The sequence below is a fragment of the Ambystoma mexicanum genome, chromosome 9 (genome assembly GCF_040938575.1).
Source record: "Ambystoma mexicanum isolate Mex_15411 chromosome 9, UKY_AmexF1_1, whole genome shotgun sequence".
NCBI lineage: Eukaryota > Metazoa > Chordata > Amphibia > Caudata > Ambystomatidae > Ambystoma > Ambystoma mexicanum.
The window spans coordinates 865,166,839-865,187,526 of record NC_090931.1 but is presented as its reverse complement, the minus strand read 5'-3'; the positions used below and the strand labels follow the sequence as shown (position 1 = coordinate 865,187,526).

The following is a 20,688-nucleotide window of genomic DNA, read 5'->3' as shown; positions in this document are numbered from 1 at the left end:
AGTCAGACTTGGCGCTTGTGGCACCCGACTCACTCACTCCCATAGAATAACACTGGGGATTGGACTTGTAGTGCATTGATGGGGACAAGATGGATGCCCTCAGATATTTCGGTTCCCAGAACTACATGTGCAGTCTAGTCTTTTGGGTGTGGTTCAGCCCAGAGACACCTGGGATACCCAGAGACTATTTAAGCCATGCCCAGGCTGAGAAGCATGCTTTGTGTTTTCTGCACCTGCAGTGTGACACTCGCCGTGTTCGGATCGGTCTCCAGTAGGCCTGCATCTTTCTTCTGCGCTCAGCTCCTGCAAGAACAAGAACACCGTTAGGAACAGCCTTACCTTGCAACGCTTCTGCCCATCATTCATCGCTCCTTCTGTTCTGCTGGTCTGCAGGCATCTTCGGCGGTGTCATTCCCATACCGGCACAACGCTTCCTAAGGAAAAGGGAAAAGAACAGAAAAAAGGCCTTAGTAAGCATTCAGCAAATCTTCGCTTATTTTTAAAGACTGTACGAGCTTCAAACGCTTACCTGAATCCCAGCCGCTCTGGGGGAACTCTGTCTCCGGAACTTCTCATTCATCTGCAAGAGTATAAGATTTGAACTCGAATACATTTCAATCGAAGCCAGAGTTGCCTGGAACCTATTAAGTCTATTTAGGAAAACCATGCAAAATAATCTGCCGCCTCAAATCAGTATAATCCATAAACCGAACACTGAATAAACACAAACGATTCTGTTCCAATGGCATTCATTTTGCCTTGAAGTACTGGATACATATGATATTACTATACAGACTCTGATTGAAAATCCAGACCTGGCCAAACTGAAGATGTGGAGATGGAGAACTGATCGGATTAAGACTTGCAATTTAAGATCTACATCAAAGACGATGAAGGAGGCTCCTGGAGAAGCCGGAGCGTATGGTCAGTTACAAAAGTATTTAACCTGCTTGCCGGACCAACACACGAGAGCCCTATGCATGCAGTTTAGGCTTAATGTATTGCCTACTAAGGAGCGTTTAAGTTTTTGGTCCCAGCATGTTGATCAGGACCTATCGTGTCGGTTTTGTAAAATGAATAATGAGACTCTAAAACACTTGACAATGGCGTGTCCTGGCCTTGAGCAACAAAGGAAAAACATTTTTGGTCCTGTAATGAGTAAATATCAGACTTTGTCTGATGAAGACTGGTGGAGAGCCTTGTTCGATGGTTCAAATAGATCTGTGTTATACGCACTAGTTGCTTTTCTCTGTGTTTTGAAGGAGGGTCTGAATGTAGAGACAGTGGACTAATATTTAGTGGCCAATGGACTCAGATTCTATCTGCATGTTAGAGCTGGAATGTTTACTTAATGAAGAAAGATGTTATTTAGAGATGATGGAATGTGTACAGGGAAATGTATTTTCTGTGTTCTCTTTTTAAAGGTTTGTATAAAGCAATAGAAAAATTAAAATAATCTACATGATTATTCAAAACTGGATGGCTATTAATAGCCTATGCTTAAATGATGAGAAGACAGAGATTCTCATTATGGGCTCCACTGCCAAAATTAATGCTCTCCACTCTGACTACGCCACAATCACCATTGACAGAACACAGATTCCAGTTTCCAAACACGTCAAAATGTAAAGCGTCTACTTAGATGCCAATTTAACAATGTCTAAATATTGTAACGCCCTCTTCGCGACCACTTCCTACGCGTCCAAACTTATTGCATTTAGTCGACAATTTCCGACGCTGCAAAACTGCACAACACTTGCACAGGCCCTCATCTTATCAAAGTTAGATTATTGTAATGTGCTTCTGGTAGGTACTTCGAAGGCTAACTTAGCCAAACTACAACTGTTACAAAATAAAGCACTGAGAGCAGCCATTGGACTAAAACAACCTGATCACATATCCGCCAGCAGGAGGGAAGCCCACTGGCTCCCCATCAAATCCAGAATTATCTTTAAAACACTCTGTGTCACGCACAAATGTTTCGCAAAAAAGGCCCACCAGAACCTTAAGATCCAACAACAAGACATACCTCTCTATCCCAGTTTTCAAAAGTACTAGAGCTGGGGATAACAGCTTCTCAGTAATGGCTCCCAAACTCTGAAATACGCACCACATCATGTCAGCTCTGAGCCCTCATTCCAATGGTTCAAAAATACACTCAAAACATGGCTATTCAATAAATTTGAGCCCAATGGCCCCCCTTGTCTATTAAGACAGAAACTGTTAGGTACCCCTCGAATAACTAGCACTTGACACCCAGTTGACTGCCTAGAACGAATCGCTGTACCGCCACAAGAACTGATTGATTGTTGTCTATGTATTAACTGTTCTACATATATATGTAAGATGTCTGCAACTATGCCGTGACACCTAAGGGTTTGGGCTTTTCATAAACGCAATAAATAAATAAATAAAATACCCAGACCATTCTCGCTGGCATCCGTATATAACTGTACCTCCCAACTTAAATCATTGTAATATCGGTGCATTCAATAGACAAATCCTTATGTCTTCAAATTCTCTCTCACGACACTCACACCAATTGAATCTCACCCCTTTCTTCATCAAAACCCTCATCGTCTTTGTCCTCTTTGCCAACATTTTTATAAATTTGCTGTAAAACTCAACTAAACCTAGATATGAAGATCGCTCTTTCTTATCTTTTGGTACCTTCATTTTCCTTTTCACCTCCAAACATAGCAAATTTGGTTTCATGCCTTCTGCAGACGATTCATGGCCTAAATGTTGAACCCTCTCTAGTCTAAATTTGCATGGCTCTAGCAATATCATAAAACCTGAATTGGATATCATAAAACCTGCATCAGATATTCTCCCCAACACCTTCTTTAACCGTTCCTCCACATCTTTAGCCCACACCAATATATCATCTTGATAACAAAATGTGCCTGAGAACTCTTTGAGAAATTTGTTTATAACGCTCTGAAATACACTATAAGCAGACACCAATCCAGAAGACATCCTTCTACAACTATACAGACCAAAAGGAGTGCTAAATGCCGTTAAATCTAGAGACGCAGGGTGCAACATCACTTGATGATATGCAGCCTTTAAATCCATTGTCAAGAAAATCACTCCTTCCCGGCCTCTGCCAAGAGATCATCAATCTTGGGAAGTGGAAACCTATCAGGCATCACGCTTCTATTAAGTGCCCTAAAATCAATGTACAATTTCACACATCCGTTTGGCTTCCGCACAGCCACCATTGGACTTATCCATTGTGCCACTTCCACTTCTTCTTTTATTCCCTCATTCAAAATTTGCTTAAGCTCATTCTCCACATCTGCACGCAAGCCCAAGGGTATTGTGCGAGCCTTGGACCTTACTGTTCACTGCCCCCGGCTATAATTTTATCAAGTGAACAAAATCTTTCAGGAACCCTGTCTTGTCACCAAACACATCAGGGTACCATTTGGTTATATCTGCACCTTTTTCTTATATTGTCTCTACCTTCCCTGGGCCTTTGTATGTATCACCACTACCTGTGAAGGGTGATCCAGGTCTAACCTCAATCCAAGATCAGCTTATGCATCCCTGGATAACAAATGTCCACCCTTTGTTGTGACCCTCACCATGCCCTGAGCACAACTTCCACCATACCTAAATTGGGCCCAAAACTACTCCATAATATTTGGGACATCACCATAGGCATGAGCCTTCAGAGTTGCTTCCTGCAACTCACATGACTTAAACATTTCTCTCCAAGTGTCCACATTTATAAGTGTATAATCTGCACCATTTTAACACCTCCTGACCTATTCCAATGCCTGCAACAATGGGCTATATGCCCCTTTTTCCAACATTCTCTATAAATAACATGGCGAGCTAAACACTGTTTGTCACTTTCTATGTGGTCAGGATTTCCGCATCTATAGCACATCTTGTTGAATGCCTTCCCATCCAACCTTTGCTTCATGTCCGCCTTCTTCTTGCTTGTTTGTCTAATCTCCTCTTTATTCCCTTGGCATTTTTGCACTTTGATTTTATCCACTACATTGACACTGGGGGCTGCTGGCTTTGCAGCATCAGCGTCCAAAGCCATGATGTGTTTTTCTGTGTGTTACACCATTTTCACTATTTCAATAGCTCTTCCCAACGTAAAATCCACACCACTGCCCTCTTCGGGCCATAATGCTTCCCTAATCTTTTGATCACTGCACTTTATCATCAGTTGATCCCTTTATATGTTCGTCCCTGCAATGATCGTAGTCACATTTTATGGCTAAACCCCATAAAACCGTGATGAGCTCCTCAATGGATTCTTCAGGCTTTTGGTCCCTAATGACAAAGTGATATCTTGCTAGAAACTTGTTTTCCTTCACAATTAAATGACAGTCCAGCTTTACAAAACTCTGCTCAAACGTAGACAGACCGTCCGCTTCATGTGCTGGTAGGTCAGGTAGCTTCCTAAAAATGGCCTGACCTTCCTACCCTAGAAAATGGTATAATAGGGAGTATTTTCGATGTACTGCAAAATTGCTGCCATAAACGCCATGCAAATACCTCATGAAACCCTCCTTCCAGTCATCCCACTTCACATTGGGCTCACCTGACTGAGTTAGAAATAGTGAAGAACATGGGATGTTAATTTTTCTGTTGGTCAGAACGCTCTATGGATGCTGCCAATTGTGCTTCCAGGACCCTTCAGTGGGTGTTGTGCTTGTTACTTGTGTTTCATTGATCGATTGGCTTGCCTGGCTTTAGGATGCCTACGTGCGTTTTCTGTTTCTATGAAGTCCTTTTGCTGCCTGACCTCAAAATGGCTGGTGCTACGCTTTGTAACGTGTCTTCTGACACCACCACTGTCTAAAAAGCTGCCTGAACATGGAATGACCGTAAACAACTGACACTTTGTGTCTCACACGATCCTGAATTTACCAGGCTCTGCACTGATATGATATTGATTGATTGATATTTTATTTCTATCGCGCTCGTACACAAGTGTTTCAGAGCGTGACAAGGCAATGGAGGGGAACAGGGGAGAACAAAACAGCGATCTTACTAGGCCCAGTGACATTGAGAAGGTGCAAGTGCATGGGAGAGGGGGGAGGGAAAAAGTGCATGGAAGGGGGGAGAGGTGGAAAGTGCGAAGCAGAGGAGAAACAGATAAATAACAATAAATAAATAATAAAGGCAACAAACAGTGGTAATGCAGCCAGCAATTTGCAAGTGCTAGGTTTAAAGCAGCAGACAGGGTAGGTCTGATAAGTTCAGGAAGAAAAAGGGGGGCTGTATGGGTACAGATACAGACCCCAGTGCAAGGGGTGGCCCGGAGGCAGTGCGGGAGTGTGGCAGGATGAGCAGGTACCTTGGCCCAAAAGACAGAGGGTGGCCAGGTGCACGGTGCCAAGAGAGAACAGATCAGCAGGGGAGAGGGGGAGCGAAGGCAGAAGGCAGAAGAAAAAAGGAAGGTCATGAGGTGCTTCCGGACAGGAGATGGTTCTCCTCAGGTTTTAGAGTGCCAGGGAGGCTGTTCCAGAGGGAGGCCCCAGCTGAAGACAGAGATCTACCCCCAGCTTGTTTCTTAGAAAAACGACTGACCCTGAGTGAGTTGGAGGTAGAGGAGCGAAGAGCTCGAGAGGGGAGGTATTTGCGGAGGGATAGCTGAAGGTATTTTGGACCCAGGCCCCAGAAAGCTTTGTGGACAATGCAGAGGGTTTTGAATTTAATTCTTGCATCCACTGGGACCCAGTGGAGAGATTTCAGAGCTGGAGAGATACGATCCCAGGGCTTGAGGCCAAGGACAAGTCTCGCAGTCCTGTTCTGGATTAGTTGCAGAGGGCGGAGAGTAGAGGCAGGTAGATTTAGAAAGAGGCTGTTACAATAGTCCAAGCTAGAGAGAACCAGATCTTGAGATACCATGAGCTTCTGGGGGAAGGGGAGGAAAGACAGAGTACCTCTGAGGAGGTGCAGTCGGAAATTTGACTTTTTAGAGACCTCAGAGATGTGGGCGGAGAAGGAAAGGGTGGAGTCAAAGATGACCCCAAGGTTCTTAGCCTCGCAGGTGAGGGTAGGAGGAGGGCCAAGGGAGGCCGGCCAGAGAGTGAGGGGAAAGGATGGTGAAGGTGTGCCGATGAGGAGGATCTCCGTCTTGCTGGCATTCAGACAAAGATCATTGGCGGCACATCAATCTTGAATGGCAGTTAGGCAATCAGAGATGAGAGAGGGAGAGGAGGTGGCAGAGGGCAGCCTGAAAATTAGTTGAGTGTCGTCAGCGTAGCACTGGAAATTTGAGCAGAAAATGGCAATGCAGTGGGCGAGAGTTGCCAGGTATTGGTTGAAAAGCCAGGGCGAGAGGTTAGACCCCTGGGGAACACCAAAGGTAGAGAGGAAGATAGATGAAAGGAAGGACCCAAGTTGGACCTGGGAGGGTCGATCTGAGAGGAAAGAGGTCAGCCAGGCCAGAGCCTGATCAGTGATACCCAGATTTTCACGGAGACGGTTGAGCAGGATGGTATGGTTGACTGTGCCGAAGGCAGAAGAGAGATCGAGGAGGATGAGGACAGAGGGAATGTTAGAGTCAAGGTTGGTGAACAGATCTTCACGGATGTTTAGGAGAGCAGTTTCCATGCTTCTGGCAGCTCTGAAGTCAGAGTGGTGGTCATGGAGGCAGCCATCAGAATTGGAATGAAGGTTAAGCTGAGAGATGGACAACTTTTCCAGGAGTTTGCCAAGAAAGGGAGTAATGGAAATTGGGCGATAGTTAGCTGGACAAGAAGGATCAGCTGTGGGTTTCTTGAGAAGAGGATGCACAAAGGAGTGCTTCAGAGGGGAGGGGAAGGATCCAGAGGCAAAGGAGTGGTTGGAAAAATCAGCAAGGGCCGGAGCAAGGGTGTCAATGTGGTCCTTGATGGTTTTAGAGGAACAGGGATGAATCTGTTTGGAAGAGGCTTTCATAGATCGGACTTGTCTAGCAACCTCATCAGGGGTGAAAAGAGGAAAGGACGAGAAGGATGGTGGGAGGGTGGCTAAAGGAGGGTCAGCAAGCACAGATGGAGAGGGAAGAGGAGGAGTGTGGGTGGAGAGGGTGGACAGGATGTCCTGGGTTTCTTAAATGACGTGAGAAGCAAGGGCATTGCAAAGAGCCTGGGAGGCAACAGGAGGGGTAGAGACTGCAGCAGGGTTGGCCAGCTCCTTGCAGATTTTAAAGAGTTCAGCCGAGTTGTTGCATGCCGCAGAGACACGAGCTTGAATGTGGACTCTCTTTTTGGTGAGGACAGAGAGTCGGTATTGCCTTTGTAGCAGGTAACAGGCCAGTTTGTCAGAGGATGAACAGGAACTCCTCCATTTCCTCTCAGCTGCCCTACACTTACGTTTAAGTGTAGGTAGGTCAGAGTCATACCAGGAATTGCACTTGGCTTTGGACTTCAAACGGATCCTCATGACAGGGGCAAGAACATCAAGCGTATCAATATTGATATATTTTATTTATAGCGCACCCTTACGCAAGTGTTTCCAAGCGCGACAATGATTCATTCTGTGGTTCAGTGGTTTCCGGATTCCCCACTCAAGCTGTCACAGTCCTTCTCCCCCGTACCGAACAGGGGTTGACTTTGTTACTGCTTCCCTGCTGATCAAAGCATGCAACAATAACTAGGCTGGGGCTGCTGCTTCTTCACCATCCTCATTGCCAGTATTATGTCACAAAGTCTGGACACAGTGAGTTGTGGTAAACCAGTTTATTAATTTTGTGAAGAACAAGACATTACGATAAACAGCCCCAAACCCCCTCCAGAGAGAGCAACTGCCTCTCATTCTTAACTAAACATTCTTCCCCTTTGGAGAACTCCAGAGTGGAATGTAGAATGAACTCCATAGTGTAATGCAGACATGAAAACTCTTTATGTACAACTTGGCTGAAAAGGACAAGCGTTGTTACAGAGACGTTATAGTTACAGGTAAAACCAAAAAAAAACTGAAATTCGCCAGTTATGGTAAGCTGAGCAACCACTGTGCACTGCAGGGGCTAACACCCATGACATCAAAGATGATATCACAAATGTCATTGATGACATCACTGATGACATCACATTTCTGGCAATCGCTTTTTTTGTTCAGTGACATATCTACACCAGGTGCTTTTCTACACTGACAGTCAGGAACTAAAAATTCAAATAGGAATATATTTGTAGACCTTACCCTTCGCAAATGTTCTTACACTACTTTCGTATAATACATATACATAGGGGAAAAAACAAGCCTGAAACGCAGCAATAATTTCTGTGCATGAAGATAATCAGTTAGGTTATGGACACATTCTGATAGTACTGGTACTTTTTTGCTTACTTTACTTTCCCTGTATATGCTCATATGTGTATGCTTTGTGTATAGTGGTACAGTTATGTAGTAAGTGAGGCATTCTTAGCTACGTATTAGATTTCTCACAATACACAAAACTCTGAAACAAAAGCATTCATCATGTTACTGTCCAACATGTGAAGATTGTGAATATTGCATCTCTATGATGCATGCTGCAGACAATGGCTACGTTTCTACATGAGTTGTTTCATGTACTGGAAAGAACTGTGTAATGCAATGGTATTTATAGCAATGCACTGGTTAATGAAGTATTGATCTCATGATCATTTTTTCAATGATCTCAGATAGTTTTCTGCCAACATTACAATGACAATCCCTTGTGGAAGCTTTCCAAGAAAACTAAATGCACATGTGATGTCATCAGTGATGGCATCAATGACATTTGTGATGTCATCTTTGATGTCATGGGTTTTAGTCCTTGCAGTGCACAGTGGTAGCATGAGTTATGGTTGCTTAACTTACCATAACTGGCGAATTTATGTGGTTTTTCGGTTTTACCTGTAACTATAACGTCGCTGTAACAACGTTTGTCCATTGAATTGCATATGTTTTTACCAGTGGAACTTAACCATAACGTCCCTTTACCAACGTTTTTTGTCAGTGAATTGCATAGGTTTTTAGTAGGGCACTTTAAGCATAATGTTCCTTTAGCATCGTTTTTCCAGTAAAGGTGATAAGGTTTTAGTAGCTCAACTTAACCATAACGTCCCTTTAACATTGTTTTTTTCACTGAATTTCATAGCTTTTTATCAGGATACTGTCAGTTGGTATAGATGTACTGTACAGCATATGAAACCGGTGGCTCCATACTAATGGCCACAGTGGTTGCGAGTACATCTGTTCGCGGACATCGGGTAGCATCCAACCTGCTGAGAAAGGCAGGGGTGATCGTACATAGTGGTACCATGCAGCAAAGACAAGAAAGATATACAAACAGCAGCAAGTATGTGAATTGGAAGGGAAAATGCAGTAGGTGTACAAACTCTGTACTTTTGAAACAAACCGTGCAAAGGCATAGGGTGTGCAGCATAATGGAATGCACCAACAAGAGCAGTAATGTCTGCCTTCAACAATCTTACTGCATAGCTGCTTCACATACGAACAAAGAACGAAGAGGCAGCGTTAGGGCCGCAAAGTAGTGAGTGTGAATGTGGTAAGTTCACCAAAGTTTACCTTATAATTGCACAAGTCCTGCAGTGTACAATGGTAGGAAAGCATGATGTTTCCTTTTTGTACACAGCAATGGTACCCACCCTATAATGGCTGGAAGAAAATTTCCCGCATGACGAAATGAGTGAGGACGATAACTCCATTGGTAGGCACTGCAGTGTGAAAAGTAAAAGAATTACTGCAATCACAAGCGCCTTAGAATGGCTGGAAGAGAATTTTCTGCATGACGAAATGAGCGATCATAGTAACCCCATAGGTAGGTAACGCAGTGTGAAAAGTAACACAATTACAATATATTGCTTCATGTATACCAAACACATTTATTTTTCTTTAACAGAACATACGGGAATAGAAAGGAGTACACCACAAACGGCACCTCTTCCACAACAACATAGGGTCACAGGAACTGAAGGAAACACTGTAAATACCAAACTAGACCTCCTGGATGCCAAAATGGATGAATTGCTGAACCATTTTGGCACCTTGAAAGATTTCATACAAGGACATGTTATGGACAAAAATAATACCACTGGCCTACCTGCACATGCCCCCTTGCCCATTTTCCAGACCCCAATCCCTGCAAATTCTGTGTCATGAGAGACGCTACGATGAGACCTCAACCCATTCCTCCCCTCATGATCAACTTGTAAAAATGCTGAAATCCCCGGTATATGTATCCGTTTCTGGTCCCCTTTCCTTTCCTAAAAGTGGCTATGAATGTGTGGAAATAAAGATTTATATGTAAATTGTTGCTGAATTTATATGTGCCTTTTGCTTTGTTTTAAAAAGCCCATTATACCTCTGAGGGGCACAGTACTGGTGGGGATGATCGCAAGTGAGGGAACTAGAGGAGTTGTATGACCGCCGCACCTGGCTGGCTTAAGCGCAATCACAATGGAAGCATCTGTAGGATGCCAGTACGGTCCGCAAGTCTGCATCCACACAACAGCCTGTAAGCAGTTGTAGGAGCGTACGTATGTCGGTCGCACAACTTCGCACATGCATATCTCTTCCTCTGCCGCCTGGTAACACCGCCCCTGGCCAAGATATGCAAAGAAACGTGTGATGTACTTTTAGTAGGTGGAAGCGCTCACCCATGTCCTTCGGATACCTTTGCATATGAACATCCCACCTACTGTACCGTTCACACACCCAGTTTGTTTCGAAATGTTCGAGGCACACGTGCCATACTTTTAAGTAGTCCGGGGATCCCCAGGGGATCCGTAGGACACCTATGCACATGGGCACAAAGTATTGTAGGCAATATGCGTCTCGCGGATAGCCGTCCCAATGGAGAACAATCGCGATGTCACCATGGGAATGGAACCACGCTGCATGTCGGCCCTTATTGGGCAGACACGATCCAGGCCTGTGCACATTTAAAAAACACTCTTTTCTACAATGTATGGAGTGTTACAGTGAAAGTGCACCCTTAAAGAGGTCCTACACTCTCCCTTCTGCATCTACTTGTTTTTGGGAAAGAGTTAGGGCCACTTTCTTGTTGCACATGCTCCACAAAAGTCCTACAAAAGGCCCAACCCCTAGCTGCACTGCAATCCCTGTTTGACTTTGCAGAACAGAGCAGCAATGCACATTGCTTTTTGCAGAAATAGCTTTGTGACCAATTCTGTGCCTCGAAAGTACCTTTCCAAGTAATGGCGACCAGGGCTGATGCTACTATTTCTGACTCAGCAGCACCCACACCCTCACCACCATCACCTCTTTCTGAGGGGCCTGAACAAGATAACAGGCGTGGTAATGTAGATGGAGATCAAGAAGGAAACGAGAATAGAGTAGAGTGATTCCCCATTGACTTCAGCCAGTGTGAGTTGTGAGTGTGGAAACTATTTACCACTGTGCTAACCAGGTGAAATGCACTGAGTGCAACTCAGTCGCAGAAAACCTGGCTTGTACAGCTACGGCACCTCCTCCATGCGGCGGCACCTTAAATCGTACCACAAGGCAGCTGTTCAGGGGATTGTCCCCTTTGAACAAGGCAGTAGGTTAATGTCCTCTGCAGCATCCTCTGCATCTGCTCCTGCCACCAGTAGGGACACTACAGTGGGCCAGCGAATCCCACAACCAGCCTTGCAGGCCATACGCACCACAGCGGACCCTCACCTTTCAAAGGTCACTGTATTGTGCATGTACTGCGACGCAGTAATGTGCAGGGGGGAACAACTTCAAAGTGCTTTCGATGCTTCGGTCCGGGAGCTTGACAAAGAGTGCCTCCTACCCAAGTAAGGTGCACCCAAACTCTTCTGTTCTCCACTTGCAGTTTCTTATCCCTGTGGTTAGTACCCTTTGCCAAACCTCTCTTCCTTTCCTTTCCTTCTGTGGCGTGTGTTAGAAGAACAGGAAAAATTCAAGAAAACCAGAAGGGGAGTGGGTGGCAGGGGGGAGCCAAAAAGGCTCTTTTCAGAGCCACCTTGCACTGTTCAAAAATAAATTGTCAATGAAAGCATGCAGGCGGTGCTACAGCCTGTAAACCTCGCCTACAGGGTGGTGAACAATGGGCGGTGAGACTCCGCCAAAAACATTGTACGCATTCCCAAAACTAAGTGGTGGCTCTGAAAAGAGCCTTTTTGTGCTGTTTGTGTGTGTAAGGTTGGAAGTGGTGAACACCCACTGGGGAAATGCTTGCTAAACTTGCAGGAAGTGCTGCACTGCATTTTGGATATTACACAGAAACAGCTCATTGCCAGCATCAGTCAGATGAACTCCATCTGACCGAAAAATGTTGCTACTACGAAACGTAATGTTGTCATTGTGGAAGAAGAACATGCCAACGTCTCGCAAAAAGGCACAAACACCCTTGTTCAGATTGCTCTGTGCTTTCTCCATTTGTGGGCCACACGAGGAACATCACAGCCACATCTGTCTGTGGGCAATGCGAGAAAAAATAATGTGGGACTTTGGAAACATTGCCATCAGTTGCTGAAATGTCTCCTTCATCGCAAACTGCAGTGAGATGCCACTAACATGTCCTAAACTGTTCCCTCCACAATGAACAATAATAATGGCTGGATGATCGAGCGTCACCAAACTGGCACAAAGAGGACCCACATGCAGCCACTTCACCCCACGTATTCCGTACCAGTGGACATCGACATTATGGACCCCAAGGTGTGGAGCCGTGCACAGTGTTCGGTGTAAGCTTTCAACCAATGTATCCAGGAGTCATCCAAAAGCCATATAGTCCACCTACGAAATGACGCACCCATACCCATAGCCATGTGCACTCTCACTTGCAAACCCACCTTCTGGCACAATCTGTTGTTACACACCACACCCAGGAAATCTAATTGACCAATTCCAACTGCACAGTCCCATTTCCATGCCTGCCACCCTGAAAAGACACTGGCTGTAGCACGTGTGCACCTCCAAAGGCCACGGCTTTTACAAACATATTGTCCTGTGTGGGGGGGGGCGGTGCGCAAGCACATTTGAAGCAGGATAGAGAATCACCTCTTTGTTGGTAGTTGTGAAAAGTGTTTTTTTTTTTGTAAAGTGACTTGTAAAGAAACACCTTCTTGTTTGGTATTTGTTGGGGATTGCTCTCTGATTTTCCTCCTTACATTATTACCCGAGCTTCTGCAACCTAGAAATCCTACTTTCAACTCTTCCTTCTCAAATGAATTCTCCCTTTTCTCACTTTCCAACCAGAAGCTCAATGTTACCAGAGCTCTGGTTCTCTCTAGGCTTGACAACTGCAATAGCCTCCTCTTGAACCTACCCTCTTCCTCCTTACGAGCCCTCCAGCTAATCCGGAATAGGACGGCAAGACTTATTTTTGGCCTCAAGCCCATAGACTGCATCTCTCATGCCCTATAAAATCTTCACTGGCTCCCAGTTGCTGCAAGGATCAAATTCAAATCCCCCCTGCATCATCCATAAGGCTGTCTGGGGCCGGGCACCACACGACCTGCAACTTGCTCTTACTAAATACTATCCCTCTAGACCTTTACGTTCCTCTGGTACCAACTCTCTATGTGTCAAGCGTTTCTCTAAACAGAGGGCCGGTGGCCGGTCTCTTTCCTCAGCTGGCTCCCTCTTATGGAACAGCCTTCCCCTTCTTCTTCGTCTTGAGCCGGATCTCCTCAAACTCCAGACGTTCCTCAAGACATTCCTTTCAACTCCTCCTTTCCTTTCCCCTCCCCTACTAATCCCTCAGTTACTGAGATTGGTGACCAGGGCCCTTGTGTGTCCTCGGGCCCTGTCCTCCCACACCCAGTCGCCTTCAGCCTCTGCCCACCCTCAGCACTTGCTTTGGCAACTATTGGCCTACGCCACTGTCGGCATGCACTTAGCGATTTATTGCAGCCTAACTTCCCTGGCACTTCCTACATTGGTCACTTACACCTGCTGCTCATTCACGAGCACGGGCAGTCCAGCACCTACCCCCGACACCCCTGTACCCCTTTCCTTCTCAGCATTTGCACGTTCTGAAGGCTCAGACAGCCTGGTAGGTCAGTTTTTATCCTCCAGTGTACTAATTTGTTTCAGTCCCATGCTCCCTCCCTGTTGCCCTGTGGGCACTTTGAAACACAATTTACTTGCCATATAAATGCCTAACAAATGCACAATAAATAAATACAAAATAAACAAAAATATACCCTGCCTGGTTGTGCCATCCCCTTGATCTCTGGTAATTAATGTATATTCAGAAGTGGTAAGTGGGGATTTTACACGGCACAAAGCCTGAGCAGGGCAAGGAAGCAATGTCATTATCAGGAAATCCAACTAAATGAGGTTTATTCACGGTTTGTCGCCGTATAAGTCGTTTTTTACTTTTTCTCACAATGGAGGGGGGCTGTTAATCATTGATAGTTAATTTCTTAGTGCTTCAAGGGCCAGCTCCTCAGTATCAGCTGTTACAGTCACAGGATCCTGAAGGCACACATTAAAGCCAGCAGTGGAAGATGACTTTCAATGAAGCACCATTGCCAAGGCAGGCTGACAAGTACTAATTATTTCACCCCGAGCAACAGTGTGTTGCCAGAGAGAAATATAGAAGCTGAAACCCAAGGCTGTAACACTGATGCACTGGGGCGCTCTAAATTTGCAGATAAAGTTTGTATTAGATCAGTGTTACAACGTAATATCACATTAACCACCCTAGCCAGAGTTATTTTTAGTTCACATTGTTCCTCCACCAGATACGTACATATTAGTAGAAGTAAGTGTCAACACTACACTCCTTCCAGAACACTTAAATCCAGCAGTGCTGCACTAGTACTAGTCCCCAACTTTAACAAGAAATGGCAAGGAGGCTCCTCTTTTTCACCCTGCCTAAAACCCTACCCCTGTAAGCGCACCCGACTTTCGGAAAACTGCTAAAAACTTGTTTTTTCAACCAACCACTTTGCAAAAACTGAAAAGAAATAGAAACTGGCTAAAAACTGTGCAGCAAGAATGTGTACAAATGTAGGCCAAGCAATGTTCAAAATGTTGGCACTACCATCTGTGGGAAACCAATTTGATTCATGGCATCTCTGCTGTGTGACAACGGCCAAACCCAGTGAAATCTACAACCAAGAGCCAGGAATCAATGACACCCTCACTCCCCCCACCCTCATTCTTATCTGCCCCCCCATCACTCAACTAACTTCTCACAACTAAAAACTTGCATCCTTATATCTCCCACACTCCTTCAAATGGAGCCGGGTGGATAGCTCAGGGGCAATGTGCTTGCCTTGGAAGCAAGACGTTCAGGGGCAATGTGCTTTGCTTGGAAGCAAGACGACTCTGAGCAACACAGGTTCGATCCCTGGGTCCTATAAGCCTGTTATAAATAACCAATTACAATTACCTCCAGGTCTAATTTACGTAACAGAATCAGACCCTATCTATTTTCTATCAACAACCATGGTGTCATTTTTTCCCTCCACAATTCAACGGCTGCCCATATGGTTGACCTGCCCAGGCATAACCAACCACAAACAACATAGAGATTTTTTATATCGTCACACAGGTAGCAGCTATTTCCGACCTTCATCCATCAACACCAAAGGTTTCTGCAACTTCCCTCCTGCTATCCGACTAAAACAGTCTGCCCTGCTTTCTTACAAAGCCATGCGCTGCGAGGCCAACATTATTGGCAGAAAGGAGCTAAATAAGTCCACTTTACATTACATTACATTCAATCGTTTTCAATTCAGTGTTGTTCAGAGATTTTTCCATACCTTCTCTTCCAAGTAGGACAAGATCAGTTTCATGACCCCATCAGGTTCACGTATCATGTATTTTTGGTACAGTGATGAATGCTCTTTTCTTTCAAAGCATCGGAAAGCCATCTGCAGTATAAAACAGATACACAACAAAAATAACTATAAATAGGCCTGATATGGACAACACCGCCATAGAAAACAGTGCAAATAAGCAAAACAGCGAAAGTAAAAAAAAAAAATTCTCATATTGATTAAGCTCTACAGTCAGGGTACTCTCCGCCAGATGCTCAGGATTACTCGCCCGACAGCCTCTCTACAGGCTTCAGAATACTTACCTAGCGGAGTGGCTTGTGGTCTGCCTGCATGCAGCCGGAAAAACTCTAATTTGGCAATTCCTGCGGCATGTAGGGAACCCCTTTCTGAATGGGGCACACGCAGAAAATATCTGTGTTTTATGTGCGCTGGTCCCCCTTAATAATGAAGATGGATGAAAAAAGGCATGGAGTCCCTTAGTCAACCAGAAGGCATCCTTTCTGACCAACTACATATGATTGCCCGTGTACATTTGTCATATCGAACCGTCTGCTTATTGAAGTGAAGAGCTATCAATGCTGCAGGTAGTGAACATTTTTACCCTTAAATAAAATTGATAATAATAAAATAAAATATGGGTTTCACTACCCACAGCATTTGCGATGATTTTAACGGGTTCTCATGCCACCAGCACAGTTACTCTTCCTGCAGCATGACAACTAAATCCATCAAACAGAACAAACATCAATACAATAATAAATTGTAATAAAAACAGCAATAAACTTTGCTTTACAGAAAAAAAATCAACTCTTTATCTTTAAGGGCCGGCTCAGGGGCAATGCTTTGTCTTGGAAGGAAGACAACATAGCAACACAGGTTCGAGACCCGTCTTGTGCTTAGAAACCATCTCACGTTATAAGAGAACAATTATAATAATACCTGCTAAAGATGTTCTACCTTTCATTCAGTCGCGATTTTCATGCCCCAGTACATCGGAGTATCTTCAAATGTGTAATGCTGTGCCCCTTTAAGGGAACGAGTCCCTGATAAAGGCTCGTGCTCATGACCACTTCAATAAAAGTGATGAGCGGTTTCCCGCTGATCCGTTGATACCAACTGATTCCTGCCTCCTCTGGGGGCACTGTCCTACCCTGCAGGCCCTCTACCAGGACAGTGTCCCTATCCCTGATGTCCCCCACTGTGTTTAGCAGAGCAAGTCTGGTTGTGTGCACTGGCCCCCAGACCATGGCGGACGGTCTAGGAGGGTGATACGTTGCACCCAGGTGTGTCGGCTGGGTGACACCCAGCCACTGTACCGCTGTACCTGGTGCCTCCAGGGTCCAGACATAACAATGGCGACCGAGGACTACGTATTGCTGGTGCAGCCGCCCAGTACCTGCGGTGTCCCGCTGACAGTACGGTTTGTGATGCAAGGTCGGAAAGGAGAATGAAAATGCCCGCGCCATATTGGCAAGGAATAAGAAATGCTCTGTGTCGGAGTTCCTGTAAAGTTGACGTGTCGCACTATACACTATACAGGCAGACCCAAAGGGAGATCCTGCTGGCTTATAGTGGCCTCAGCGCTTGCCCTGCATTTTGCCAGGCCATATGATGGGGTACATCTACAGTGTTAAAAAATGAGAGGCCCGCACTGTGGGGTGCCCCTGCCTGCGGGTCCAGGGCAAGCCGGCAATGAATGATGATGTGCTCGGTGTCGGAGCAAAAAAACAAATAAAACGCTCCATGCCGTTGCTCCCCTTATGATCCTGGGCTGCACGACGGCGGTGAGTTTTGATATGCTCCATATCGGAGCATGAAGGAAAAGAGGTGTGCTATGCCCAGAGTTGTTGGAAAAGGAGGTGTGAAATGAGTGGCCTGTCATACTGCCACACTGGTTATGGAAAAGAAAGGAAGAACTAGACTGGAACATGCCTCGATGCAAAACAAGCATATAGTTGCAGCTCTCACGAGTGCTTGTGCACCCTCCCATGCCAATGATACTCCTGCCTGGAGGAGCTGAACAAGCAAGTGGCCTGTCACCCTGCCACTGCCTGCCCCACCATCCATAGAGTAGACTGGTGCCCCCAGGTGCGGCTTCGCTGGCCCCTGCACTGGTAGTGCCTGTCCTGAATTGATACTTGCACAACTTTCCTGCAGCTCTGCAAGTGCTTAAAGTGGCCTCAGTAAGATGCATTTTGGTGTTGTGTGCCTGCATGTCATGCATGTGCTCAAAGTGGTCACAGTTCAAATGTTTATGGGAAGCTGTGCTCCTGCAGATTGCCGGCCTGCCTTGTATGGTGCCAGTAGCTGACAGTGGTGTCGTTCAGCGTTGGAAGTGACACCCCAGGTTAATTAAGGGTCTTTTTTCAAATGTGGTAGAACTAGCAACTTACCACCCGCAGTCCACCAACTCTGTCACCATCAATAGGTATATCAATAGGTGCACATTGTATGTTTTATGTTAGTAACTGTCAGAGTAAAGTTGTAGGTGATAATTGTCCCAACCTGAGTCCCAATGTACGTGATTATTGTTTGCACCCATGATTCCAACTATTGCTGTTCGTGACTGTTAATTTGATGTCTAGTGATGCCTGACATTTGTTTGTTCGTTATGAAAAAGGAGGAATGTAATGTGCTCCTTTCAGGAAACAAGTCCCTGATATAGGCACATGCTCATGGCACATGTCAGTGACCATGTGACCACTTCAATAAAAGGGATGAACGGTTTCCCGCTCATCAGTCGATACCAACTGACTCCTGCCTGCTGCGTCGTTCTTCCTGCAGCGTGATTCTGGCGCTGCGTAGCAGGCAGAGCACCTACCCGGCAGGTCCCTCGAGCAGGACAGTGCCCTTGCTAGGCAATGCTGTCCCTGATGTCCCCCACTGTGTTTAGCAGAGTCCCTGCTGGGCAACTCTGGTTGTGTGCACTGGCCAGGGTGCCCCCATGCCATGGTGCAACCGTGTGCCCACGCTCCATCAGGGTGATCCCTGCACCCAAGTGTATCGGCTGGCTGACCCCCAGTCACTGTACGCCTGGATCCAGTGCCTTCCGGGGTCCAGACATAACAAAACGGCCCAATCGTATTTTCCAAGTCAAATATTATACTATGCCCAAGTCAAATGAGGTATCAATGAGATTTTGCAAACAATCCTGTCTGTACCGTTCTTATATTGATTTTCTTCAACAATGGGATCAGCCAGATCGTCCTAGGACTTCTATAGAGTGGGCAAAAAAGGAGGACATTTAATTCGTTCTCACTTGCACTTTGACATAATGGGCACTTATCCTCGGATACTGCTTTCCAATGCCTAGCAAAAGCAGCCAGTGGTAAAATAACCACGCTCTATTCTAAGTTAAGGTACAGCATCCTGGCTCTGCAGTGCATAGCATCTTGTATTTCTATGTTGCTTCCAGCCGAGCGGCAGGGCTATAAGAAAGTACCCACCGTCTCTGGAACCAATCCTGAAAGTACCCACCGTCCCTGAAACCAATCCTGGAAAGCCCTTTTCAGCTCTGATGTATGACTCAAATTAATCAGCCAAGGATGTCCCATACATGTGTCATATGCTGTTTATTTAACATATTTCATGTGCTACCACAGCAACGATCTCACCCCACTCAGGGGTAGGATTTCATTCAGAGCCCTCCTCAGTCTAACCCAGAATAAAGATTTTCCATAATAACTTACTAGAAAGTCTTAATTCTATTAAAGACTCGGAGGCGAGCATTATGCTTCTCTTTCTTTTATTCGACAATAAAGAAAAGAGCTCAGAAGCAAGATATTTGTGCACCAAAAGTAAATGTGCCATGAGTAATGTGCAGAAAACAGGTGTACCCAATATATATAATGAACATAGAAATATAACAGGAATATAACAGTAATATCTTAACATAAAAGGTAAGAGACTCTGGAGAAAACTACATTTCCCAGGGAGCTTGGCTCCAGTTCATTTAGAGGCCATCAACACGTGACCTAGTCCACCAATAGTAGTCAGATCCCTTGCATAAACAGTCTTAAACGTGATGACACTTCCTCTTTCTGGGCTGCGAACTTGGCTGTCCATAGTAGAAGATAACTGCAGCTAACTTGAAGAAGAACTTGTGTCAGGCCGTGATCAGGCAGACTTGTCTGCAGGCTCTGTCAAGAAAAAGGAACATTTTAGTCTCTTGTATATGACAACCCTAGATCCCTTATCAGGGTGGGAGAAAATCTTGTAGTTATTCCGATAGGGTACATGTGAATTTCGGAACGTTAATCTTTTCATTACATTGTTAATTAACATCAGGTAACATGTTATTTTCTCGCCGGGTGGGATAATGCTCGCCTCCGAGTCTTTAATAGAATTAAGACTTTCTAGTAAGTTATTATGGAAAATCTTTATTCTATGTCAAGACCGGAGGCTCCCATTATGCTTGTTTAAAGCTTACTTACCACAATAGATGCCGGCGGATCTACTGGCTTTAGATATAATTGTTTGAAAACTGATTCACTAGCCCAGTCTGCCATCCTCATGATATCTTCTAGGCGAACTCCCGCCTGAAAGGCTTTGGAGGCGATGGCTCCTCTAACTGAGTGGGCTCCGAAATGCTTGGTGTCTATCCCTGCTTGAGCTAGCGTCCACCGAACCCAACGTGCTAAGGTCGGTGCTGATACTGCTTTGTGCGGTTTACGCAGAGCGATCAGTAGCTGCCCGTTAGGGGAGGTTCTGAGTGAAGCCGTCTTTTCTTGGTAGACTTTCAGGCATTTAACCAAGCAGAGCTTCGGTTGATCTCTAAAGGCAGAATAGGAAATCACCCTGGAATTGCATTTTGTTCTTCTATGAATATGGAATACAATGCCATCAGGAGAAAAAGTTCTGCCTGCTAGATCTAGAGCTCTGATGTCAGAGACTCTCCTGCAGGAGACCAAGCAGAGTAGAGTAGTGAGTTTGCCAGATAGGGCTGTACGTGATAGTTCTTCGTTACAAGGCCATGCCA

The 20,688-nt window shown here is 45.3% G+C and overlaps 1 protein-coding gene across 1 annotated transcript in view; it reads right to left on the bottom strand.

Annotated features, from left to right (window-relative positions):
- The window catches only part of LOC138487418 (putative methyltransferase DDB_G0268948), a 315,104-nt gene extending 298,080 nt beyond the window's left edge, over positions 1-17,024 (bottom strand). Inside the window, exons 1-2 of the mRNA XM_069613972.1 lie at positions 16,668-17,024; positions 15,693-15,803 (exon numbers count right to left, since the gene is read on the bottom strand). Of these exons, the coding sequence (XP_069470073.1) occupies positions 15,693-15,803 (111 nt within the window). The 5' untranslated portion in view covers positions 16,668-17,024. The remainder of the gene's footprint in view (positions 1-15,692; positions 15,804-16,667) is intronic.
- Between the last annotated feature and the right edge of the window lie 3,664 nt (positions 17,025-20,688).